The sequence below is a fragment of the Glycine soja genome, chromosome 20, assembly GCF_004193775.1.
Source record: "Glycine soja cultivar W05 chromosome 20, ASM419377v2, whole genome shotgun sequence".
NCBI classification, from domain to species: domain Eukaryota; kingdom Viridiplantae; phylum Streptophyta; class Magnoliopsida; order Fabales; family Fabaceae; genus Glycine; species Glycine soja.
Genome location: NC_041021.1, coordinates 42,913,438 through 42,940,868, shown reverse-complemented (window position 1 = coordinate 42,940,868; position 27,431 = coordinate 42,913,438). Strand labels below are relative to the sequence as shown.

The window sequence follows — 27,431 nt, the reverse complement described above, 5'->3', positions numbered from 1 at the left end:
AAGAGTTATGTTATTTGGGCGTATTTTTTTTTTATGCATTTTTTTTTTAAAAAAAACATAAGAGAAGAAGATAGGATTGTTAGATGCGTTAGAACTAGAGAAAGAATATTACTGTGGAAAATGTAATTTGAAGTAATATTATTCTTTTGTGATAAGTAATGAATATTTTAGTTTAACTCTCGTAATGCGTCATGTGCAAAATGTTTTCGCCATCCTTATTGTATTCCAACTTATACAAAAAATTGACTTATTTACATAAGTAATGTATTCCAAAATTTGCTGAACATGGCAACGCACCAAAAAGGGAGATCAGGTCTTAAACTTTTTATTGAGCTTCTTAACTCCTCTACAATCACCTGCAACTTGCTTTGCTCCTTTGTATTTCATGTGGAATATTTTTATTTTATAGAATTATCTATTTCTTCATAAAAAATAAAATTATGTATTTTAGCCTATAAATCAATTAAATCAAATTTAAATTTTGTTAATTTATTATGCAAATAGAAGATATTTCTATTTGTTTTTAAATATTAAAGTTTCTTCTATTGATATCAATTTTTTTACTTAATTTAAATATCAACTTCTTTAATTAGCAAAGAAGGTTATCGTTCAAAATTGACAAATATTTATTCAAAATTCTTAAATACAATTTTAGTCTTCCTTTCAATCCATAATTCTAGTTTTTTCATTTTAAATTAGAGATATTTGCTGTATATATTTAAAAAAAAATGTGATTTTAATTATTTATTTTAAAATAAAGATATTTAATTCTTTTATTTTAAAAAAATTATAATTTTAGTCAAATCTTCAATTTTACCTACAATTATTTATTTTATTTTAATACAATTGAACTAATTGAACTATAAAGGTAACACATTCATTTAAGATGTTATAAAAAATAATTTAATTAATTATAATGTAAAAAATAAAACATAAATTTGTTAAAATATGTGGACCAAAATTGTGAGTTTTTTAAAATAGAACAAAATGTCTCTATTTTCAAACATGAGCATTAAAATGATAGATTTTTTTTAAATAGAGTAAACAAATGTCTCTACTTTAAAATGAAAATATCAAAATTGTGAAAATAAGAAAACCAAAATACATTTAAATTCAATAAAAAAATGTGTATAAAATATTTTAAGTAATTTCATATTCATTATTGGCAATTAAAGCATCTGTTATTACTTATATAATAATAATAATAATAAGTATGCAATAAAAAATATAATATGTATAATTGTGATAGATAATTGTTAATCATTTTCAGTATTGTAATCATAAAAAATCTGATTCTAATCAATTATTATAATGACATTACAACTATTATATAATTTAAAATGATTTTTTTTAAAATAAAATAAATTTATTGTTTAGAACTCTTGAGGATGACATGTATAAACATTCCTATTAAAAATTATTTTTGGACGTATTATTATAGATTGATATAATCGTGCATTTTTTTTTCTGTGATTGTTTTTTTGACAATTCTACTTGTAGTTCGGCCCAATTGAAGTTGGATCAGCGACCCGACTTGAGTCTCAAATAAAAAGGGAAACAGCCTCTACAAAAACCCTAGTTGCTCTTTTCTCCCTCTCCGCATACACTCTGCTCGTAGGGTTTCTCCACCTAGAGGTAATAATGGCTGCTTCTGATCCTTGCTCGGTTTAATGCGAAATTGAAAATCACTGTTCAACATTAACTTGTGATTGCATGAGCCATAAGCGAAACAATTCTGAAGCGTGTTTGTTTTTGGGACAGGGAAATGGCTCCCAAACCGCCTAGTACGGGTCTGTTTGTTGGACTGAACAAGGGTCACGTCGTCACCAAGAAGGAATTGCCTCCACGCCCCTCAGATCGTAAGGGGGTAAGTTTTTTCAATGTTTCTTTTTCAAATGTGATTCAGTTTTTTTATTCTCATATTTGAACCTTTTTTAGATTGTAAGTGGTGGTGTTGGAATCAAAGTGTCATAAAATGCAGTGGCTGTCTTTTTAGAATAAGTGGGCGTCTTTCTAAGTTCTGAATAACAAAGAGTCTGTTTGTGTTTTGCAATTTTCTGTTCCTACTATTGTTTCTGTTGGGTTTCTGATCAATTTTAGTAGTTTTCTTATACGAGGGTAACTCCTATTTTTAATGACAATTACTTTTCCTAGACATTAGAAAAGATTGCAAACATAGAAGCCAAACTTTGAAAATTGTTACTTTTAGTTCTTACTATAGGTGTTCTTTGTGGGGAGAAGTAAGATTTTGAACCCATATTTGCGTCAATTTATTTTCCGAACTGATCTCAATCTTTGGTGATCTATTTTCCCTTTTATTAATTCATTCGCTCTTAATAAGGCTTGAAAGTGAATGCATTCACTCTCCCTTTTATTAATGCATTCATTCTATAGACATATCAGGCAGATTATGGTGTTGGAAGTGTATTTGATTGATTTTTCTTGAAAGTGTTTTAAATTATGTGGTCTATATGTGGTCCTACAATTATATGGATTCAAAACAGAAAACAAGCAAGAGGGTGCACTTTGTGAGGAACCTCATAAGAGAGGTAGCCGGTTTTGCACCCTATGAAAAGCGTATAACTGAGTTGCTGAAGGTTGGGAAGGATAAGAGGGCACTGAAGGTTGCAAAGAGAAAGCTCGGAACACACAAACGCGCAAAGAAGAAGCGTGAGGAAATGTCCAGTGTTCTCAGGAAGATGAGGTTGTTCTATGTTCTTTTGTTCATATTATGCATACAATATAATTTATAAATCTGATTGGCAGTAGTTGCTATTACTTATGATGCTGTTTTCATTTTTGTGCAGGGCTGGTGGTGCTGGAGACAAGAAGAAATAAGTCTTATTTACTGTTTTCCAGATTCACTAGATGGACCTGTGTATTGATGGACGAGCTTTCATATTTTTGCTTTGGTTCAATTAGTTTACTTCAAGATTTTGTTTGAGAAATATGTTTTGCTTAACTGAGACATGATTTATGGAAGAAGCTAGATTGGATTATTTTCTGTTTTACTAGAAATGAGAGTTATAATCCTTTTTCAAGGGAACTTTGCATCTTATTAGTATCCTGAGGGTAATATTTCATTGAATCCCAAGGGTTAGTTATATTGCAAGCTGTGATGCTTTTGCATGTCTTATTGGTCAAAACCAAATGAGTTATATGGGATGTGTTTATTTTTGGTGTCGCCAGGAAGGGATGTGTTTATTTTGTAAGAGCTATGTTATTTGGACGTTTTATTTTTTTATAACAAACTTAAAAGAGAAAGAGAGGATTGATAGATGCGATAGAACTAGAAAAAGAATGTTATTGTGAAAAATGTAATTTGAATATATATTATTCTTTTGTGATAAGTAATGAACATTCTAGTTTAATTCGTAATGCTTTATGTGCAAAATGTCTTCACAATTTTTAATGGCTACATGAACGTTGTGTATTTTTCAATGTAAAAATTGACGAGCATAATTTTTTAATGTAATTTATATTGCAAGTCTACTCAGCGTGCTTCAAGGCGAGGTCTTGAATTTTTCCTTGGGTGTAGTTCTTTACATAAAGGAATGAACTACAAATATGATCTAGTCATGAAGATAACGTGTTGAATAAGAACTGGTTTTTAGTCTACCCTCTACAAATTATACAAAGAACATGGCAACGCACCAAAAAGGGAGAGATCACGTCTTGAACTTTTGAGTGAGCTTCTCAACTCCTCTACAATCACCTGCAAATCGGTTTGCCCCTTCTTTGATAGTAAATCCGAATTCATGAGCACTTTGCTGCTCCTCCTGAGCTGACTTACCTGCCTTTGAGATGGCAGCTTCACTGCCATTTTTTTAGCTTGTCCAGTAGGTTTTCAGCCCTGTAAACTGTGTCTTGAACCGATAACTGCTCCTCAGTATTGAACAATGTAACTACAGCTCGTGGAAGTCATCATCAACTGCCACTTTGCTTTCATTCCTCTCCCAACTATCACTAGCGCTCTCCAAGTCCGAAGCATGTTCGCCTACTCGTTTGGCCTCATCCTCAGCCCATGCCCTGAAACCAAAACACTTGGGTTGTGATGACGAATAAGCAAGTATAATTTTACGACAGGACTATACAAGAAACAAATGAGTGCTTCTGAACTGTTTTGTTTAACTGTGATAACAAATAACAAACTATGTCAAGCATATTAACCTACGATATCTATTATGCCAAAATGACCAATGTATTTGGCAAATAAAAAATTATCAGTCCCACTGATTTTATGGTATTGAAGAATAATAGTGGTTTGTGATTGATTTTGGCCATTAACATCATTAATGACTGCAATTCATATTTCATGAAACACTTTAAGAACCATGTTTGAGGTAGTACATGTAACTCAGTCAATGTAAAAAATAAACCTAAGTTTTTTTTTTGACAGCAAAAAATACCAAAAGTTAGAATTCAGTTACGAGAAAATAGACTAATTTACGTTGTTAGTGCATGATCATTAAACTCTTCCGTTATGAGGAATTTGTCAGGATAAAAATGCAGAAAATCTCCAAATAGAAGTAGAAACAAGAAAATATTTTGACTAGGTAGAAAGCATCAAATCAAGAAACATGAATGGATCAACCGATTAATATAGCTGGAATTATGGATGCACATATCAAATGACCAATTGCATATGAACATAGACTACAAACAATAAAATGTGAAGAAGAAAAAAAATATCTGTCAGTCCTTCCCACAATTATTTTATGCTTTTACCATTTCAATAAAACCAGAACATAAAGATGATCAAACAAATTTAGTTGCTTTATGAAGTTTTATAATTTTACCTGGCCATTGACAAGGCTTTTCGTTCAACCTCTAGCTCATACTGCAATTGTGTAATTTCCTTGTTTTGAACTTCTGCTAGCTCCTGAAGCTTACTAATCTTGTCTTTTTCATAAGCTATTTTTACCTTGTCACTAATAAGGTTTTGTAGTTGATCTTCCACCTCATGTCTTAACCAAGAAAAAGCATTCCTTTCTGATTCAATAACAGCTTGTTCCTTTATCAAGGAAATTCTATCCTTTTCTCTATCATCTCTCAACCTTTCTAACTCGCATCTTGCCTCTTCAGCCATTCTTTCAACAGCATTGATCTTTTCCCTCTCTGGAAAGCTTCTGTTCCAAACTTGCATTGATATCCTTCTCAACTTGAACTACTAAGACACTCTGAGAAGCAACAGTGCATGCAAGCTCTTCATTAACTAGGTCAAAAGCATTTCCAGCAGCAAGGGCTATGGCTGTTTGGGCCTTTGTAACCGGTTTATGTGGCTAGAACAATCGTGTATAACCTTAACCCCCCGAAAAAAGAAGAGAAAACAGTTAAAATCAAATGCGGATAAGAAATGAAAGAATAACACAAGTTCACAACAATGCAGGTATGCATTCTCAAAGACTTAAAAAGAGAATATGACTTACCAAATGCAAGAACTATTATTCCGTGCTCCCCAGCAGATACATCAGCTACAAGTGCAGGGCATGCATCAGTGTGTATCTTATCAGTGTCTATAAAACCAGAAAGTTGGCACAGCATCTGCCCATCAATCATCATATTTGAAGCAAACAAATTGCTTTTACAGTACAACTAGAAAAACACAAATAGATAAAGTACATCACTTCTCTCTCTCTCTCAAAAAAAAAAAAGGGAGCTAAAGTACATCAGATCAGGCAACAACTTTAAGAAAACTTTCTATCTGCTTCTGGAAGCTGTCTTTTCTCTAGGTCAATTTTCCAACTAACAACATCCTGATGTGATGAAGGGCTGCAAGAAATGAATATAGGAGAGTAGGGAAATCACAATCATAGCCTATGGTATACAAAGTTACAAGATGAAAAGAAAGGAGGATACCATGTGAAATTGTGAATACTTAAAAAAAAGGGAGAACTCCAATAATGTTGAATAATAACCGTGTTGCCCCAGTGGAAGAAGGTAACCAGAAATCAGATATCCAATTCCAAATTGATTAATGCATACCTTTCAGGGGAGAAGTAAAATGGGCCATAGTCTTCGTCTGTAGACAACGGTCTATCACAACATCTTGAAAGCCTGCTTTCAATAAGTCCAGCTTCTGCCAGGCCTGTAATATCCATATTCTATAGACATGATATGCTAGAAGAAAGTCATACATACTGACCAGCTGTAGTATTAAAACACAAACTTCAAATATCCTACTGACCTTGAGTGCAAGAAAAATCAGGGTCCTCAGGGGTGATATCATCAAATGCAAGCCCAGTAACATTGTCTATGTACGTGGCAGGATATACCTTTGAGATTGTTTTCCTAAAAAGGTAATCAGAAAGGCACAGATATCGCCACATATTACAATAATAGCAAATAGCTAAACTTTTTTATATCTTGTTATTTCACATAGTAATCAGAGGAAGAAGAAATAACCAACTACCTTGATAGAGCACTACTAGCAGACACTAACCATTGAGCATACTCATGGTGTGTGCATAAATCACTGGGCTGAACATCAGGTTCAATGACCTGATTATGTAGCAAATTTTCAGGTGAACAGTAGAAATTTTATATTAATGATCAGACCAACTGGAATATTTTACTGTAAAAAAAACCAAACTATATCTATGATGTCAAGTCCATCTTTCATAAGTTCTTCAATATGCAGTCATTTAGCATCACAAAAATAATGTTTGACCTACTATCCCATTAAAAATGCAAATAAGAACAAAGAAATACCTTTAGAGCTTGCAAAGCAGCTAATGCTTGTCCCTGAGCGACAGCTACAGGAACCATAACCTTTCCAGTAAGCACCTGTACAGCTGAAGAAACTGCTGATGGAGCAGGAATACCAGGAGAAGAGTAAAAAGCTCCAAAATTTGGAGTTTCGGATCTACATATATCAACCTCATTATTATCATTTTTAACCTGCTCGTCTATAAATGTATTGGTTGACGAGACAAATGGTTTTGTAAACAGGTCATTTTCTGAAAAGCTCTGCTCTGCCAAGGATGACTGGTCTAAGACCTGCGGCATGTTATTCAGGTCAAGATTTTCTTTGGTTGAAACTGATTGAGAGCACTCTCTTCCAAATCTTCAGGAATAACCTCAGGATCTGAAAGTTGTTGTATTTGACTGGTTACTGACAGCAATATTGACAAGTACACTTTCATTATGGGCTACAATACCAGAACTTCTATTGCCACTTGAATCAGTAATTTCATCCTGCTGCTCACTTATAACAGGTAGGGGTTCAGCATCAAAGTTGGACACTTTTCTTGGTTCAACAAAGGATGGGTTCTCCTTAAGTTCAGCAATAGAGTTCTGTGAATCTACAGCAGTGCTGCTATCAAATGAATCAACTGGATTTTCAGATTCAGAACCATTAAGCACCATTGCACTCTGACGGGGAACTGACTCCTCATCAGCAGCTGATCCAATCTTTAATTCTTCTTGAACAGATTTGTGCTTCGTGGCATCAGTATCAATGTCCTTGTTATGAATATCATATACCAACTGAGATCCTACATTGAAATCATCAATGATTCTATGGGACTCGGGAATCTTATCAGACTCAGGAGATGAACAATCCCTGGATACATCTATCCGACCTTCCACATTACCATTTCCTTGATCCACCTCGTTGCCAGCATTTATATGTTCTATTTCATCAGAAGACAAAAGCACTTCCTGATGTGTAGTCAGGGGCTTCATTTGTCCTGCACAAAGTCAAATACGATCCAACAGAGAAGGTACAATGTTAAGCATGTGTAGGCTTAACTGGCTCACCCAAACACACAAATTCCCTCACGAGAAGACTTGATGGTTAGTGCACGACAGAAGCAGAAGCAAAAAAAAAAAACACTTACTGGCACTGTTTCGTCTGCTGACAAACAAGGCAGCAAAAGCAAGCCCTGAAAGAAGAAGAATTCCAGCCACTCCCACTCCCACAACTCCTGAAAACAAGCTACTTCAAAAGTGTCAACTGTTAAGTTTCAAGTAGTGAGAAATTACTGGTACCAACAAAATGTTAATATTTGATTTTTTTTTTCAGTAACTCCCCAATTGTACGTCAAAATGGCAACCTCACAAATCAACACAAACATGTGAATCCAAGAAGCAGGTGCCGTCTAGTACAAGGCAAACAAATGATTCAAAAACCAACCCCACTAAGAGCAACAACGCAACCAAACATTTCACATGCAGCCACGAGCGCTTCAATTTTCTAAAATTTTTAATGATTAGCACACTCAATAATAACTTGTTAATCAAGCAAAAACAAAAATGGAACACTTTAATTTTACAATTAGTAGTGTTAGCTTAGAATCGTTGACCTTGATCCAAAAGAGACAACAATAGAAAGAACTCGAAATTAAAGAACCTCCCTCAGTCTCACCTCCATTATATGATTTATTTTCTTAACCGCCGAATTGGGAGATCCGTCCGACCCGACCCGAACGGGAACAGAGCCCGACCCATCTCCATTTTTTGCAACACAGAAAAGGCGAACCCGACGAGGATCGAAGTGGGGGAAACGTGAGTGTAGAAAGATTGTAAATTTGGTGGAATTGGAGGCACTGAAAGCTAATCGAATTTGGGGAGAGTTCGGAGCAGTTATCGACGCCATCCAAAGATGATGGATGTTGATGTCTTTGTTTAATTCTGTGTTGTGCCAAAGCCAAACAAACATAAAGATGAAGAACCAAAGTGGGAAGTGATATTCATAAACACACAGAATGAAACTTGGTCTGGATTTATTATACCAATCTTATGAACACTTTACTAATTGCATCTATTTTTTAGTTTAATACAAATTTATACATTTAATTGTTCAGTATCTCTTTCTATCATCTTTATTATATTTTATATTTCTTTATTTCTCTCTCTTAATTATACAAATTGTACATTTTATTTTACAAATTATATTTCTCACTGCAAAACAGGTTTTGAGTAAATATTTCAAAAGTTTAATTTCGTAAAAGGTAAAACTGTTAACCAATATAAATATGATTTTTAAAATTATTATAAAAATTAAAAAAAAATCACATTTTTTTATGAAACCAGGATATCTCCTATCCGGTGGCAAAAAGTAATTTCTCGTACTACTAGTGTTTACTTATTGAGACATAAAAATTATTAAAAATAACTTTTATTTTTCTGTAAAAAGTCACTCTTATATGTACATATAATCTTAACATATTTAAGATATTCATCTATCTGTAATTTGTACAAGACTTTATATTTAAGGATGATAATTTTTTCATTTTTTATTTATCTGTACATATAATCTTAACATATTTAAGATATTCACCTATCTGTAATTTGCACAAGACTTTATATTTAAGGATGATAATTTTTTCATCTTTTATTTATCTCATTTATTTTTCTTCCTGGCTTTTTTCCATACATCAAATGTTGGATTTTTATTTATTTATTCTATATTTAGTAAATATACACACCAAATAAGTAGATAAAATAGTATAACTCTATATTTATTACCTTCAATTTCTTATATGACGATGCAAGATGTCATTAGGGTAAACAACAACCATTGCATACAAATATCATGTACGCAGAATCATCATAACACCTGTGAAATTGATAACTGATGCGCATAAACTGTAATTAAGACATATAAGAATTATTAATTTTTTCCTCTTTTATTGCTTCTTTTTGTATGAATCATTGGAATTATGGCATCCTTAGAATTTTTGTGTAGTATATGCCTAAACAGTTAGATTTATATTATTTTGGTGGTTTTTGTTTTGTAGAAATACAACTAAGGGATTGGATGAGAAGTTGAAGCTTGATGATTTTCGCTTAGCGCATTAGGCTCACTTAGCACGTTGATGTCGCTTAGCGTGAGAAAGCTACTTGAAGAGCTTGATGTCACGTGAAGATGCATTTAGTGCGTGTTGCACGCTTAACACCCAGTCACTTACTACTCGTAATTAGTGCGCGTTTAATGCGAAAATCGCGAAAACTTAGCCCAGGATGATTTTTAAGGAAAAAAAAGGGGTATGACTGATTAGGGCACAACGTAAAAATCTAGAGCTCGAAGAAGAAAAAGACAACCATTGGGAGCCACTGACTACCTCCACACCCGTCTTCCTTCCATTCCTCCACACATTTTCATCATTTTCTGTATAGTAAAGTCTCTCATGACAATGAGAGACTAAACCACTAATTGTTGGGAAGCTTTTCATCAAACTCTCTTGATGTAATGATTTTGACTATCTATTTAATGTTATTTTCAATTTCATTGTATCTTTTTGTGCTTAATCATATGTATTTGGTTTGATCACCCATATATATGTTATGTTTAGGGTTTAGTCATTAGAAATGTTTTTAATCCTTAGAATCGGAAAAAATATCTAAATACTTCATTGCTAGGGATAGTGTGAGGTGGTTTAGCCTATTTATGCATCTCCATTAATCATGCAGTTCAACTAATTTAGTTCTTGAGGGATTAAGAAAGAAATTAGGAGAATTAGGCTCTCTCATGTGAGGAATCGCGGTTAAAGTACATTAATAGATATAGGTGATAACTAAAATAATATTAAATAGAGAAAAATTAATTATATCGCTTCAAGAGTAGTTTTGGTAGGAAAGCTCTGTCAGAAAGACTTTCAATATAAGGGATCTCCATGTCTATGAATCCACCATCAACTTTATTAAATCTTAAGGCTCAGATTTATGAATTTCCACATATGATTGATTCTTCAATCTACACATGATCAAGTCACACAACTTATTTCATCAAATTTGTAAACAATTTAGTACAATTCAAGCTAACTAGTTCTATTTTTTTTAAAAAAACTAGTGACCTAACAATTTGCATTAAATTGACAAGAGCACACTTTAAAACAATTAGAATGAATAGTGTTTAGTAATTCATTGAGAATGAAAAAAAATCACACTTGAGATGTGAAAATTATAATTATTAACTTTTGAAAATCAAATTCGAAAGGTGAAGTCAAACACTACAAAAGTCACAAAATTAATTGTTGCGTGACTTACCTCATTGTATCCTAGTCCTCACTATCCTTAATCTCACACTTTTAACATTGTTGGAGAAGTAAAAAAAAAAACACAATGAGAAGGAATAATAAAAGAAAAACCATCAAACAAGTAAAATGGGGTTAAAGATGGGCTAGTATGTTATACTTAATCAACTTATACGAAAAACAATTAAGCAAAGGCTGATATCTACACTTTTCGAATATAACACCAAATCATTTTCGGCATGAGTGATACGGCTAAGTCCTTTCTATAAAGTTATGTCCTGCGAACTCGAACCTTTGTCCGCCAGTCACAATGCAATTGCGCACCCAACCCCATGCGTGTAACACTGGGATTGGTTCTAAAAGTTTATAAACCATTTTCATAATAGAGCAACTATGGGTTCATCTTCAAATCAATTATGTACAAACCATAATTCATGAAAAGGTGGAACTATATGGTTACTAGATTGTCTCGGTCAGTAATGTAATTGTTGCACGTTAGTTTTGCCTAGATTACTTGTATTTTTTACTGAAAGTAATTTTTTTTAATCAAGTAGGATCTATATGAAATATATCCAATCAATTCTATTATGATTTCCAAAGTTTACCCAGGCCAACCATTTGAGACTCAAAATCATAATCATCTCAGGGAGACATGAACGATTGAATAATTTTGTGGTCAATCCTACTATATAATATGTATCGAGCATTGTTGCTTCAGCGTATCCCTCATGTATATTTCCATTCTATAGCTTAATTTCTAATTAGTTTCTACTAGATATAAGCTCATTTACCAAGTCAAACATGTTTATAAGATAATCAAATAAGCCAGTGAGATAAAGTTAATTAGCAAATACCTCTTCTATTTTAGTTAAATTAGCTTACAAACTACTCAAACAAATTATCAACAGAGGAAATAACTGTTAAATTCAGTCTTTATGTCTTTGTTCTTAAAGAACAAAAGATGCTACTTGAGTACTTGTCAATGTGGCTTTTACTAGTACTAGGAATTTGAAACGAACTTTCTTCAGGTTCCTTAGTGCGGCCAACTGTGCTAACATCTTATGCCTAAAATGCTTTGAACAATCAACCTTACAGAAGACAACAGGACAAGGTTTCAAAGTTAGCTACATTTTTAATCCAGAAAGCACACCATTATGACAGAACTAAGATGTTTCCCCTCAAATTTTTTGTGTTGAGAAAACTAAAATCTTTTCACATTCACCGAACGAAGACAACAAGTCAACAACATGACAAGAAGAAAACAACAAAAGATAATGAAAACAAAAAGAAGACGTGGGGCATAACAATCGGGACCCTCTGCTTGGTGCTATTTAGGATCTGTTTGGATACAAGGTTAAAAGTCTTTTTGATAGCTCTTGAGAGCTTCTCTACTGAAAAAAAAAACTATATTTTCAGTAGATTAACTCTCAAAAGTACTTATACCTTGTATCTAAACAGGTCCTTAGCCATTAGGCCAAACCATGGCTTCACTGAAAGCACATGTGACACTGCATTTGTTCATTGAGAAATGACATGTTTTTGCAACAAAAATAATTTCCCCTTCATCCAAGATATGAACCGAACAGTTATAAATTTGAATGCCAACACGATTTTATTTCAAAAGCTGACCACATTATGTGTCACCAAAGAATCCTCGCTTTTCCTCATGATGAGTCAGGAACTTACTTTTGTTGAGTGATACCAAAGATTCAAACTCCTTTTATCTGATCTAAAACTCTCAAGTTTCTTACAATTTGAGCAGATCACCAAACCTATTTTCTTTCCCTATTGTCCTAAACACCACAAGAACCTATATAATTAGAGTAGAGACTCAACCTATATACAGCCAGTTCTCACTCCCCCGAGCTCTCGCATGAGCTTCCAAGATTGGAAGTTATGTCATGCACCAAAACCCTGATTATTTTGCTTCCTGATGATCTTGAAACATCCATGCACTCCTGTAGGTCGGCATCACAGGCTATCAAAACCCATTCGTGATCATCATCCAGGTACTTGATTTCAAATGTACCCACCTCTAGTTTCAATCTTTTGGCAACTTCTTCTTTCAGTTCAACAATGCCACAGGTCAACGAGACCCGAAATCTTATGATATCTTCTCTGTATGTTGCCTTGATTGTCACTGTCTTCATTTCTTTCATAGCTACAAAAGGTGTCACTGCTTTGTTAGGAGTACCCATGCTTTGCTTAGGAGACAAATCTGGACCTGGAATATTAGTCCCACAAGCTTCTGGAACCATATCCTCCAATATGGTCTCAGCTACTGAAGGACACAAATTTCTTAAGTCTTTAGAACTACCAGCATCCTCTATTAGCATCCCACCAAATGGCTCTTGAAGTTCTGCGGCCACAAAGTCGGGCATAGGGTAAGCAGCTGGCCGGTTTGGCGTATTAGTAGTTAGCTGCAATGTTGACTCTGGTGATCTCTTTAGCCCAGCACATTGATCATTATTGGAAGTAATGAATATATTCTTCACCGGTGAACTTTCATTTGGGGGACTGTCATGGCATGAACCATGAGAAGTAGGATTTGTGCTATCCTCACTTGAGCCACTCCCAGTTCTAGTCCTCTTTGGTTCTTTCCCAACCTCTCGAGTATGCCTACCTTTATCGTTAATTACTTTCTCAAGATGTGGTGTCCTGCCTCCTAGCAATCGATCTTCTTCCATTACAGCCTGACTGTTTGTTTCTAATGCTTTGGAGGCATTCAATTCATTCTCTTTCATCTGAGGCTCTGATGGATTAATACTTAATGAGGCTGGCAGGCTGAACTTGTTTGGAGTAGAAGGCTCAGGAAAGGAACCAACAGCAATGGGAAGTGGACTTTTGCTCAGAGAATTCAAACCAAATGCTCCTTCAGCACCTTGGACAGATTCAATAACACGCTTGAGCTTCGACAGGGAACGGTTAACCTTGTTGATCTTTCTAGATGGCCAACGGGATATCCCATGCTGCCTGCAGATGCGCTTCATTGTGGTAGGGCAAACTGTACAGTAAAAATATATCTAAGAACAGTATGTTTGAGACACTACTTACTTTCCTTTTTCTCTCTAGGCAAAAGAGCTGCTGCTACTACTTGGGGGAAAGAAAAACATTTTTGCCTTTTGCATATTTTAGTTGCATAGTACATTTTTTAATAATTAAAAATCTCCAGATACCAGCAGATTCTTAGAGACAAAATTTATTGTGGTAGAGAAAACATTTGTATTCATGGGAAAAAATTAATATTATTCTTAGGAAAATATTTGTTTCAAGATAGCAGCATATTCATAAAGATAACAAACAAAACTATTGCTTATAAATATATTTTAGAGTATGAACATACCACCAAGGCTCTTTGCAGCATCTTTTAGACTCCCAGCAAAATAACGTTGCAAGACTTCAAGACTAATTGATTTCTCAGTTTTTCCACGTTTCCTCTCTAAGGGTTTATTTATGTTTTTAGTCTCTAAGGAGGGCATGTGATCAATGTTTCTGGCTGCATTTTCACCAAGACTCCCTCCATTATTGATGTCATTACAGTACATCAATATTTGTTGTTCCGATGGATCCTGTGGCACTTCCTCCCCCATGTTTGGTGAGGTATCAGGTCTAGGTGGTGATTTAATAGATGAAGCAATAGGAATAGATTCAAGCCTCGTATGAACTCTTTCGATTGTTGCTTCAATAATTTCAATTGAACCATCCTCAGGTTCTACACCAGAAGCAATATGAAGACTCTGGAAATGCTGTTTCATTATTGCCAATATGGATCCCAACAAAGTCTTTTGTTCATGAATGTGTGTTATTCTAGGAGGCAGAAAAAACTCTAATACATAATCATCATTTCCTGTATGAGAGCTTCGTAAACATATTGCAAAACAGCTTGTTAACCCAAACATGAGAGCATAATGAACTAAGGGGTAATCAGTTTTGTAGAATTGGGTAATGTTTGAACAGAAGCACATGCCGTGGGACAAAAAAGCCCTCCCAGCAACCCCTTGACCTTGTTGTAAGTGATGCTCAACACAGGCCTCACGAAAACCCCATAAATGAGCATCTATAATATAAAATGCTATGTCAGTTGTAGACATGCAAACTTTCCCCATGCATCTACCATCAAAACTAGAACAACTTTTCTTTACACCACCACCTTGGGCCAAAACACTTCGATGCTTACAGGGAATCCATGTCTGGGCCAGAGGTAAATTGTGAGTTTCACATACCACTGTCAATATCTCCAAGATCTCTGATAATGCATTCTGACGACCTTCATTACAAATCTGGTTTAAAAGCATTACCAAGTTATATCTGTGAGAATAGAGGGTAAGATAAAGAACAACAGCAATATAACCTAGATATAACAGATAGGGATTTGTCATGCATGATGGTAAAAATCACCTGAGTGTGTGGATGATCCAAAATTTCCGAACTCCTCAAATTTACTGTCTGCAAGGAAACTGACAGCAGGTGATTGATGAATCTAAATAAGTTTGTTATCATATAAAATTTTTAACAAGCTAGTACTATAGTTAAATAATCCCATTGGAATTACCCTTGTGAAATTCAATCTTGATATACTATAATTTGTAGCATCACGTGATATTTGCCAAACATGAGGAAACTATAATACATGGGTATAATTAGCAAAGTTAAAAGAAACCCAACCTCAAGGGCTTTGCAGATTTTATCAACCTCGGGAGCATAGTTAATTTTCTGTGAAGTCATTATCAACTCCAATACACCAACACATGACTGTATTGAAGGTTCAAACACAGGCAAAGCCAACGTTCCACGAACATTGTAATGTTGAGCATGATCTCGGCGTGGATACTCTTTACTAGAATAATACAAAACATTGGGAGTCCATTCCGGTAATTTCTGCTGAAAAACCCGACCAGGGAGTCCCAAACTTCCATCATTCTCTCCATCCACAGAAAACATGTACATCAGAGAGACCGTTCTATACTGATAGAGCCCATTACTATGTGGATCAAGAACAAAGGGTTGACCTGAAGTTGTAAGCACATACCGATTACCATTCTTCACAGGTGCCCAAACTTGAGCCAGAACATTCAATTCAGTCAACTCTTTGAAGTAACGAAGTGCTTGTGTCATCCTTTCCTTGATTACACAATAACCATCCAAATTTTCCACTGGTGAAATAGGAACAAGTGGTGGCAAAAGTTTTTTGTTGTCATCATTCTCCACTGGCTTTTCAGCTATTGAATTTGAATCACCTAAAAAGAGTAGCTTTAAGTTTGAAGAAATGCAGCACCCAGCAGAAACAACAAAACACACAATTAGCACCAGATATGGTACTGGAGTAGACTTTGAACACTTCACAGTTATTGTAATAACACATTTGAGCTCAACATCACAATATATCTACAATCTCCAAACCTTATAAATACTCCCAGAATCATATGAAAAAAATGTAGCACACAAAGGCAAAGGTAAAATCCCAAGGAAGCAATTACAGACAAAACTCTGGCCTGTAAACATTAGCTTCCTTGAACAATACAGAAAGGAGTACAAACATGTGAAACAATGAAGCTTCACCTGTTGAGTTTAGAAGAGACAGATAAAAGAAATCCAGCTTCAATCCCATAAACTCCATCCATGTATCACCTATGCCTTATAATCAAGTTCCTCAACAATCACATAGAGCTTCAAGCACAGTAATTGGCTATTAAAATTCCTTTTTTTAAGAAAAATGTTTTTTTTTCCTTTCAATTTTCAGAAACTTCAAGCTAAAAATAGGCAAAAGAAAACTCTAGACATGAAAAGAACATACAACACAGAAACTAAACCCCCACCATATTACATTTGTAAATCAACAAAACCAAATTCGGCAGCATCTATTCAAGTTACATTCAAAAGGATATCACCAAGTCCAAAAGAAGAATGAAAATTCCAAAACCGAAGTCAACAGAAAACCAAACTGAAAACATACAAGAGAAGATCTTGTGGCAATCAGAGAAGGCAGAAGCTGGAAGCTTGGGGTCTTCTCCATCAGAGAAAGCCCAAAGGGGAGAGTAAGGTTGGTCAGAGGAAGTGGAGAACAAAAAAGGTGACATGGGGTTGGAGCCAAAGGCCATGTGATCCAAAGGCCATGAAGTTTCTAAGTCCAGATCGAAGTCCATGGTGCAGCCACCACCAGCTTCCTCTGATGGCTTTGACCTGGGAACATAGTCTTGGTTTTCTTCCTCAGATTCTGGCATTTTCTTCTCACAACTGCTAAAGGTTTTGTGGTGAAAATATGAACTTCGTGAAGAGAAGTTTGAGTAGGAAAGCGTAGAATAGATGATGATGGGTAAAACTCTGGAGAATAATGCATAGATAGAGTTTGTGATTCCATGTAAAAATTTTTACAACTCCCTTCCACTTGCATGTTGCGACAAAGTGTCAATAAATTATTCAATATATTAATTTTAACAACACTATCATTAGCGTCAGGCTTTCACATTTATATTTAAAAAAAATAATTAAACAAAAGGCTGTAAACAAATATCTGTTGATGTTTTCCCTCTGGCACATATAAAAGATCTAGTTATAAATTAGAGGATGAAATGCATTATTTTGAAAATTTATTCAATATTTTCCTTTTTAGGTAATTAAAATATTTTATAAATTACATTAATTATTTCTTATGTGATGATTTTAGAACATTTAATTTACAAAAATAATTGTTTATATATTTTTTTATATGTGGGAATCAAAGATAAATACTAGAAAATTTATAATAAAATACAACCTAGTAAGCTAAACCTCTAATAAAAAAAGCTATTATATTTATTATCTTATTATTGATAATAATTTAATATTACTTTATTGATGAAAAACATATAATAAATAAAACACCATCACGGAAATAACAAGAAAATAGGGAAATATAATATTGATATTTGATAATGAGAAATATTATACGAACAATTAATTTTAAAAACTTATTATTCGTTGGTACATTTGGAAGCCTCAAAATATTGGAGAGATATCTATTAATGAATTGAGTGACTACACAAGGGAACATGATATAAGGTATTTGACTAAAATTTTTAAAGCATTACACGACTCTTTGAAAAGAGAATCAGTAGTGTAAAATATTAAAACATCCAATTAACTTTTTTAAGAATTAAATTTAATTATTTTGTCATGTCGACATTGAGTTTATTTTATAAGTTTAAATCAACGTATGCATTTGACTTTTATAAAAAAAAAATTAAACTTCTTTAAAAACCAAATTGCATAAATTAATTTTAGTTTATAAGATAAATTTAATTCATTTTATGTTCTTATTTTTATCTTTTATAAATGTCTAACAGTATCTAAATAAAATATATTTGATGGAAAAGAGGCTTGGTGCATCACTATTCACTGCATATACCAATGCAACATATGTATGTAAGGTCAATGCGCAATTAATTGATTCATTCAAGGGATCCAATAAGGCACTATAGTTTTTGGTTTGATGATGAATAATGTTTGCTTGTGAGTTATTGCCACAGAATGATAAGTGATTATTTGACGTTTTGCATACTCAAAGAAAAGAATAAGAAAGAATGAAAGAAGAAATCAAAGAGGAAGATGATTAAGATATATAATTGTATATATATCGGATTATCATTGAAAAAAATGCATCTTTTTATTAATGAATCATCACTCATTACAGATATGGACATTTGCGTCACGTAAATCTGCAACTCATGAATTACTTATTAATTAGTCTATTCATAAATTAAAAAATATAGCAGTTATATATTTTTTAACTTTTCATTATTAAATAAAATCTCCTATTAATTTAATAATCCAACGCATTTAACGTTGTAGCGTACATAGAATTTATCCTAATAAAAAAAAAGCGAGCAAGTCAAAAAGAAATTTCACACTTCAGCAAGCCATTTTTTATTGACAAAACAATGATTTTCTGACAATAGTGGAGAAAACAATAAAGCATAAAATCAATCTATTTGGATGGGAAAAATTAACTGATTTATTTAATTCGCATAGACGAGAAATATGACTATCAATAGTTGATACGAAACTATGAAGAGTTTTATGATCAGATTTCATTTTTTTAACACTCCGATCGAACATTTTGACAAGCTTTTAATCTTTTAGGCCAACTGTAATATTATTTTTTGATTCAAAATTTAGTCAACTCATCACCACACTTCAAAAATATATTATGAGGAAATCAAATTGAGATTTTTCCTTCTAAGTTTTATATATTACCAACTAAGTTACATAAATTGAATATGTTATAATCTGTTTCTATGATCATGATCATAGTTTGAAATCATAAAATTTGGTGAATTATATACTTTTAATTTTATAAATTTTACTCATAATTTTTAATAAATTTCATTCAACAAAAAAATATATCTAAAAAAATAGTATGAGATAGTATATTATTACCACTTTTTTTATTTGATAACTATCATAGGATCTTAGGTTGGTATTTCAAGATATTCTCATAAATTTTAATTCTTTAGATTGACTATAAGATTAATTTTTTATTGGAATTTAATCACTTTTCAAAAAATTTATTTCTTTTCAAAGATGTTTTATGTAGAAATCAAACGCAAATTTTTTATAAGCTCAACCGTGTGTTGTTAAGTGAGTTGTAACCATTAGTTTAATAACCCTCCTTTTATTATCATCATAAACATTTAGAAAAAAAAAGCCGCCAGTGCTGTAGTAAAATTGTAAAAAATATAAATAGTAAGTAAAAAGTTCCATATAAATGGACTAGAAATTAGATAATGGATCTGTTATTGGAAGCAGAATGATTGAATGCAGATTATTGTCAAAAATGATGTCTCGATCGTCAGCAGGTACAATGTGACCTCCCATAGCGATCACTACGGCTGCCTTTGCTGTCTAAAGACGACAGGCTAGCTCGGTAGCTCCTAGCTGCATGTGGCATTAAATAACAGAAATTAAATATAAACTATAATAATAATTACAGAATTATATTTATTAAAAATATAAAAAAAAAATTGTGTTACATATAAATTTAAAATAAAATATAATTTTATTGTTATTGATATTTTTATTAATTTAAGAAGTGATGTAATAATACGTGCAATGTAATATGTAATGTTCTCCTGTAAAAAATTTTAAAGGTCAGCCTGGAGATTATGCGAACCCAAAATGAAATAATAGATAATGATCCTCTTTTTCTCATGTATAAGTATTTTAAAATGTAAATGTAGTATTTTTTTATAAAATAAACATAATTTTATTTAAAAAATAACACATTTGATTACATATAAAACATTTTCTCTAGTTATTAGTTATAAAATGGTTGCCCATCACCTAAAAAAAATACATAAATCATTATAAAAAGCGATTTCTCCAATATTTGGAAATACAAAATCATTAATGATAACAAACTTTTTTTTGTGGAAATTGAATTTTTTTTGCCTTAATGTTAGGATGAGTTGACATTGGGAATAAAGGGGTTTAAGAGAACCCTAGAAGATGAAGTTAAAGTATGTGTGTCTGATCAAATAAAAAAAGGATGTGATGCATGAGAGTAATTTAATTTTTATACATTTACACACTTTCTATTCTTTTTCTTTTTCTGCTCGAATTAGAAGAAAGAAATTGGATCCTCTAATTATTTTTTTTATCAGCAGATCCTCTAATTTATTGATCTCTTCCTTCATTCTTTCCGAAATTTCCAAACAGTAAAATAATTAAAAATTGACATATTTTATTTCCCTTCTTTTCCTTTTCCATCAAACCAAATTGACCATAAGTCTAAAGTTTTGTTGCTTTCCAAATTTTACAGTGTCAACAATTTATAATATAAAATATTTGAATGGTAAAATAAAGTCACTTTATATGTTACATTAGATTCGTTATTTCTAATGTTCCTCTTTAATTTTCTAACAAAAAAGTGAAAAGGTTAAACTTAGTAATTGCTTTAAGATAAAGAAAAACTGATCGATAATACCTGCACCGGATAGGATCGATATATCTTGGATATATTGCCACCCCAGAATCACACTGCTCTCAGCTACCTGCATGTTGCACTTGTTTAATTATCTAGATTTTATGGCATTTATAATGTTGACTAAGTGAATTAGATTATGTTTTGCTTTTGGTTTTTTTAACTATCGTGAAAGGTCCTCAATCATTACAAAATATATATTCGTTTTTAAATATGCAATATTCAGCGCAACGAGATCGTGAGTGAGATGTATGATTCATTCACCACCCTCAACGCAGGATGACTGTTGGAAATATATAGATGGTCCTAGACATGACATAAACATCATTCTACACATTAGTTTATACTAATTGAAGTGATCATCTCTGATGGCAAAGCAATATAATTGGTACAGGTGGTAGTACCTTTTTTATAATTACGTAAAATATAGATAGATATATAAATATGTAGTACATGTTTAATAAAAATATTGATACAAAGATCCTGGCTACACCGTTTGATATTATTAGTTTTATACAATTTGGGATTATATTTTGATTTGTAATATCACCTAGTTGTTAGACATTTAGCATATATAATTGTAGAATGCTAACAAAACGTCGTACAAACCCTAAACAAACCTAGGTTAGGATTTTTCCCCCCAGGAGAGGCATCCAAAATCATACGTGAGATGAAGAAAGGGACAAAAACTATAGGGATAGATGTAAGTCACAAACTACAAGTACAAAAACAACAGTTGTATGCATGCAACAGTGAAATTAATACGATATAAAATATGGTCATGATTTTCTGTGAAAGTAAAGAACTTTCCTATTCTTTTTCTGATGGGTACGTGAATCTAGTTATTGTATTCAAACTCTGACTTCTTGATGTTTGCTTGGTAATTGTTACAACTTGCAGGATAAACATTATATATGTTGTATAGCTTGTATGTAATTTTGGTTAGCATTAACTAGCTGGAGGGTTGGGATTCGTTGGGATAGCTATTGGATACACGTGTTATATTTTTAAGAATGAATTATATTTGTAGTCGATCTGTTGGATGGGAGAGAATATACGGGATTAAAATTGTTTATTGATAACATGTTGTAGTATGACTTAGGTACCACTGGTACCAAGTAATGGTTATATAAAAATCTCCTTTTGGTTGTTAAAAAAAAACTATTGTATGTGATCCCTTACTCATTTTTATTCATCTATTTGGTTGGAAGAAAATGAAAGGGAGAAAAAAAATAGGATAATGATTTTGATATATCTTTATTATTTAGTTTAAAATTTTAGAAAGGGGAAGAAATAGAGGGAGACAAAATCTCTCTTCCCTATTCCCTCTCCCTAAAAAAATTGGGGAAAAAATGGAAGAGAATTTTTTGACTAATTAAACTAAATTATTCTTAACGTATGTAGTAATTGTATTTAATTATTTTAAAGATATAATAGTAAGTTAATTAATTTTTGCTCTCTATTTAAAAAAAAAACAAATAAAGTTTACGTCCCTTCCACCCTCGATATATATTAAAATCTCTCATCTTTCCTCCTTTTGAGAACTAAACAGTACATAAAATTAATGTTCTTATTATTATTGTTGAAAATAACTTTGCGTTTATAAGCAGCTATAATAGTAAGGTAGAGATCCAATTACAAATTTGTAGTTTTGAGAAGAGTTTCTGGTACTAATCCATTTCATTAGAAGTGAAGATCCAGTTCTTCATCATCATGTATATTGTCGCAAAATTAAGCACCCACCCAGAACGGCCATAATAAACAAAAGGAAGAGATATATATGATCTGAGTTAAAACTAAAAGCATATATATATATATATATATATATATATATATATATATATTATTGCTAGGTTGCTTATACTTAGCAAAGCAACGTAATTCCCAGCAATTTTAGCATTTCCATAAGAACAATAACCAGCACATGCGTTCCCAAAATAATGTGACGAAACTCAAACTTAAAATAGACAGATCAACCAATCCACGATCTTACTAATTTATATAAACTAGTCGATACCCTATCATACATATCTTGGATAGCTCGAATATATGCAACCCTAACCATGTCACACTCGTCTTGTCTTGGCTACTCTGACTTGTAATTTAATAACTTTCATTTGTGGCATGTTATGTAAATGAATTTCGTTACTGATCAACTTCACCATACCTCTCTAGTAAAGGCTGTACCTAATTGTTGTACTTTATATAGTGGAAAATGTAATTTTCGGTCATTATCACTATCCCTAAGCACTAGGTGTATTTAAGGTTCGTCTTTACATTAAGACTGCAATTTTTTCTTTTTTTTATCACGAAGGAGAGTTCTTATAAACTTCTTTCCCTCAAATTATGTATGGTGCATAAATAGAAACATCAAGACAGAGCAAAATGAACATTTAATGTAAATTTTCTTGATGAGTCTGACGATTAAAGATTCTCAGTAAATTTACAGCTTTCTGTTTGGCTATAAACCACCTGTCACTAGACTAAACTTCTATTTCGCGATCTTTATCATTGAGATTTGGGGTGTTTCCTTCCCACAACTCAAGTAGTTCCCTTTTCATCCAAGAGATCACAACTACAGGTCCCAAAGTAGAAGGCACCTACATAAACCAAGAAAAGGAACATTGTTAAAGTGAAACCAATTTATTTATGTATTGGAATCCACATACCACCTAAAGCATAAAATCACCTAAACATGAAAATCAGCTGCACCAGGGTTTACAAGAGTAATTTAAAATTGTCATTAATTGATAATATAAACTTAAGTTTATGCCAGGAGTAAGCTTAGTTTTCATTTTCTGTGTGTCAAAGCCCTGATTTCCTTGTATCAATCAAGAGATATTAATGTCTGTGCCATGGTCAAGGGAAACAAGAATACAAAATGAGATAGGTTCTAGTTTAAATATTGTTCATCATTATATAAGATGAATATTCAAATCCTTAAGAATGATGCACCATTAACAATCATGGGAATCAGAACAATGGATTGGGTTTCACAGAGTTTGAAATTCAGCCAAGCAAATTAACTTAGAAAAATACACAGATAGACATGAATTTGATGTACCACGTAGTTTATGCAATGGACCACTAGAAAGTGAAAGTAGTTCTGACATTTTCAGACTTGGATCCTAGAAAACAGATGACAAACTAATTGCATGATCCAAATGGCTCAGTGTGCAAACTCAATATACAACATACTTATCCATGAATCTCTCCCTACTGAAATCAGAATTTGGTTGTAAAAATATGTTTAACAATTTCAGTTTACTGCTCCAATGCAAATCTTGCAAATGTATCTTTTATTGCTAACTGCACCTAGTAGGAACACAAAATCCACTTTTACAAGAGCAAGGGTTATACACAACAGCTATCAATATGATAGCTACAAATGCTGGTAAAAAAGGGAGGGAAAAAGTAAGAAGCAAGTTTTTATGATCCATCCAACGGACAATGATCACCTCACATAGATAATGGATGGAGGCACAATCTCCAGTTTTGACCTATTTAGTTTAACCCAGTAAAATCATATACTCAAGTCAAACTCATAAGTTTGAATTTCTAGATGGCAATTCTTCAAGTTGGTATACAATACTTATAGACAAGAAAGAGAAATAACCAAAGTTAAAATCATTTAGATTAAACAATCACAGTGACTACTTTCTTTTATCTGTTGTGCCAACCATAATTTCCAAAAAGTCATCCTATACTTGCATTTTTAAATTTTAAGTAACTTAAGCATTTCATAGGGTGTATTGAATGCTTTCACTGCTCCTGAGGACACAAACATAAAAACCCTTGATAAAATAAGATAATAAGAACAGAAATTCTGGTATAAATGATGAATAAAGGTTGGAGAAAGTAAAGGTAGCAAAGAAACCAGTATTATGACAAGAACAAATAGAAAAACAGAAGTACCAGATAAAGAAGTGCAGGTTGAGGTGAGTGAGTCAAGACACCAGCAGCCAAAGCAGTTACCAGGCCAATGGCATACCCGGGTAGCGCATACCATATGTATTTGTGCCCCTTTGAGGAATGTAACTCTAAGAGATTTACTGTATCCCTGCTCTTGCGATAATCAAAGCAGAGGACTAAAGCCAGTAGCATGCCTGGGATAGCCTACAAAAGATGAGCAAAAATTATAAAACAACAAACACATAAATTTTGAAGAATTAGAATTTTAAAAATTTATTAAAATCTTGGCAAGCTTAGGTTGACACAGAAATGTAATGATATTTTATTTTATATAGCAAATGTAATGATATTATAAATGCAGTAATTGATACAATGTATACAACATGATGCACCGGAGACACAACATAACTTTCATTCAAATCAAATCACCATGCAGCACAAGAACCCTTTCAAAATTCAATCAAATATAAATTGATGCAGGGGAAATGGAAGAAAAGGGGAGGGGAGGGAGGTTCCAGCGACAACTAGAGTGCAGTGAACAAGGACTATCTCTTTCTTATTTAATTTTTTATTGCTCTTGCATAAAATTTACACGAGGTATTCAAAATCATAATCATAATAAATGTCAACCCACTTAACCTACATAAAACATAGCAAGGCATGATCCAGCAGGAAAACGAAAGAAAGAAATGCACAGCATTTCACAGGCAAAATCAATTTAAATCAAGTAAATGCAGCCTTCCATAGTTCCAATGATTTCACACAGTAAATCCAACACACCATACTACTTCATATGAAAGTAACCAAATGAAAAGACAATCTAAAACTTGGAAACAGTTAAGGACATGTTCTCATACAGTAAGAGATCTTAGAGAGTAAGAATGTCATACCATGTCTCCTAAACCAAGCATCATGAAGTCTGTCGCATTCTCTCCAGGAACAACACCACCCAACAAATTTCTAGGAAAAACAATCTTTACAGGCAACTCTAATTTCTTAGTTATCAGTTGCAACCCAGGAAGACCGATACTATTGGCAACGGTGTGCACAGGATTTGATGCTTGTTGTGTTGCCACCGATACCATGACATTTGCACCAAAAAATCTTTCAGAGAAGAAAACCCAAAAAATGTCATACACGAATAGACAAAGAAGGAGCATTGCACAAATTTTGATGTTTGGGAGACGCACATGGCTTACAAACGCGACGCATATAGATATGCCTAACAAATTGTTCAGTATCCAATGACCAGAAACAAGCCAAGCAGCCACCGTGAAAGAGCACACTAACAATAGTATTGCTTGGATACGTGTGAAAGATTTTGAACAACAGCGTGAAACAAATGGATCAGCTAAACCAAACTGTGCCTTCAAATAGGCAGCATAAGGAGACAAGCAGAAGAAAAGGGAGGACGCAGAAGCAACAGCAGTGAATGCAGTGAGAAGCTGTGAGACAGATGAGAACAAGTAGAACATCAAAAGCAAGCTAAAAGAGCTCATCACTGGGATCATCAATGCCTGAGACCTATCCAATGTAATCGATGCTTCAGAGAAGTCCCGATTACGCTCCATTTCTTTCCCATAGTTTAGAGCTCGAAAAGCAGCACCAAATGTCACAGCCACAGCTGTAGTGATAAGTGTGACAGGCGCAGGCTCCAGCAAATACAAAAGCTTCCAAAGGGATTCCATCATACAAGAGGCACAATTATCTCAAGCCCACTTTCATGCAAACACAACTTAACCCCTATGACTTTGCAACCAAAGTTGCACAGTTTTAATTTTGAAGACAAAAACCTAAGCAGTTAAAACCGTGCAACCTGCATATAGCAAATGGAACTTGTAAGCACATGTAAGTATTTTCATTCCTACCACACACACACACACACAAAAAAAAAAAAAACTTCTCTCAGGTCTACCCACTATAGGAGTAGGAAGAGTATCATCCATCTAAAACAAAACAAAGTAACAAACCATCAGAACATGTTCACATTATTGTTTTATATACCCTAAATTGAAGCTCGATAATTTCATTCTACAAAGCAATTAAACCGAGTATTGCACCCAAAATTCCAATCAACCCCTAATTTCACTTCTCACGATCACATCGATTAACCCAAGTAACAAAAACGCACGACCACCTACTGAAATCGCAAAAGTTAATTTTTTTTGAATCGGAGAACAAAAATTGTGCACACAAACGATGATCTAACCCATCACCGAGATTGAAGCGAAGTGTGTTGTGGAAGAAGGAGGAGGAGGGGATTGGGAAATTAGGGTTTAGAGGAAAGACTGACCTTGGACTTTTGCAGAGGTTAGAGAGACACTTTGCTTTCGGTGCGCTCAATGGGGAATTGGGGATACCACCCATTTCTCGCAAGTGATGTGAATGTCAATCGATCCATATTTTCATTTTTCAACCCACTATTTTCAGCTATTTTCCATGTGTCCCCTCGTTTTGCTTTAATTTCCTAACGTGGCAGGTGCCATGGTGGAAAAATGTGAACTAATCTTGGTGAAAAGTTGAAGACTACGAGCATGTTTGGAAATTAAATGACAAATATTTTGGAAGTAAAAATGTTTTAT

The 27,431-nt window shown here is 33.3% G+C and overlaps 3 protein-coding genes and 1 pseudogene across 6 annotated transcripts; 1 reads left to right on the top strand and 3 right to left on the bottom strand.

Annotated features, from left to right (window-relative positions):
* The first annotated feature begins 1,515 nt into the window (after positions 1–1,515).
* LOC114401489 (60S ribosomal protein L36-3-like) lies at positions 1,516–3,104 on the top strand. The gene is made up of 4 exons (XM_028364001.1): positions 1,516–1,635; positions 1,762–1,867; positions 2,505–2,704; positions 2,808–3,104. The coding sequence occupies exons 2-4, from the start codon at positions 1,766–1,768 to the stop codon at positions 2,836–2,838; spliced, it is 333 nt and encodes a 110-aa protein (XP_028219802.1). The 5' UTR covers positions 1,516–1,635; positions 1,762–1,765; the 3' UTR covers positions 2,839–3,104.
* Positions 3,105–3,495: 391 nt separating this feature from the next.
* Positions 3,496–8,744, bottom strand: LOC114401490 (annotated as a pseudogene).
* Positions 8,745–12,137: 3,393 nt separating this feature from the next.
* Positions 12,138–17,339, bottom strand: LOC114402557 (protein NLP6-like). Of its 3 annotated transcripts, none has more exons than XM_028365182.1 (5): positions 16,933–17,339; positions 15,645–16,198; positions 15,378–15,425; positions 14,323–15,259; positions 12,138–13,983 (listed from the first exon to the last, which is right to left on the bottom strand). In XM_028365182.1, the coding sequence occupies exons 1-5, from the start codon at positions 17,198–17,200 to the stop codon at positions 12,833–12,835; spliced, it is 2,958 nt and encodes a 985-aa protein (XP_028220983.1). In that variant the 5' UTR covers positions 17,201–17,339; the 3' UTR covers positions 12,138–12,832. The 3 variants fall into 3 exon arrangements, with proteins under 3 accessions (XP_028220983.1, XP_028220982.1, XP_028220985.1); XM_028365181.1 differs by having other exon boundaries at positions 15,645–16,216; positions 16,933–17,338; XM_028365184.1 differs by having other exon boundaries at positions 15,645–16,229; positions 16,933–17,128.
* Positions 17,340–23,312: 5,973 nt separating this feature from the next.
* Positions 23,313–27,272, bottom strand: LOC114403270 (signal peptide peptidase-like 1). 2 transcript variants are annotated; one of them, XM_028366111.1, is made up of 4 exons: positions 27,143–27,272; positions 25,740–26,665; positions 24,853–25,053; positions 23,313–23,537 (listed from the first exon to the last, which is right to left on the bottom strand). In XM_028366111.1, the coding sequence occupies exons 2-4, from the start codon at positions 26,538–26,540 to the stop codon at positions 23,421–23,423; spliced, it is 1,119 nt and encodes a 372-aa protein (XP_028221912.1). In that variant the 5' UTR covers positions 26,541–26,665; positions 27,143–27,272; the 3' UTR covers positions 23,313–23,420. The 2 variants fall into 2 exon arrangements, with proteins under 2 accessions (XP_028221912.1, XP_028221913.1); XM_028366112.1 differs by lacking the exon at positions 27,143–27,272 and adding an exon at positions 26,854–27,117.
* Between the last annotated feature and the right edge of the window lie 159 nt (positions 27,273–27,431).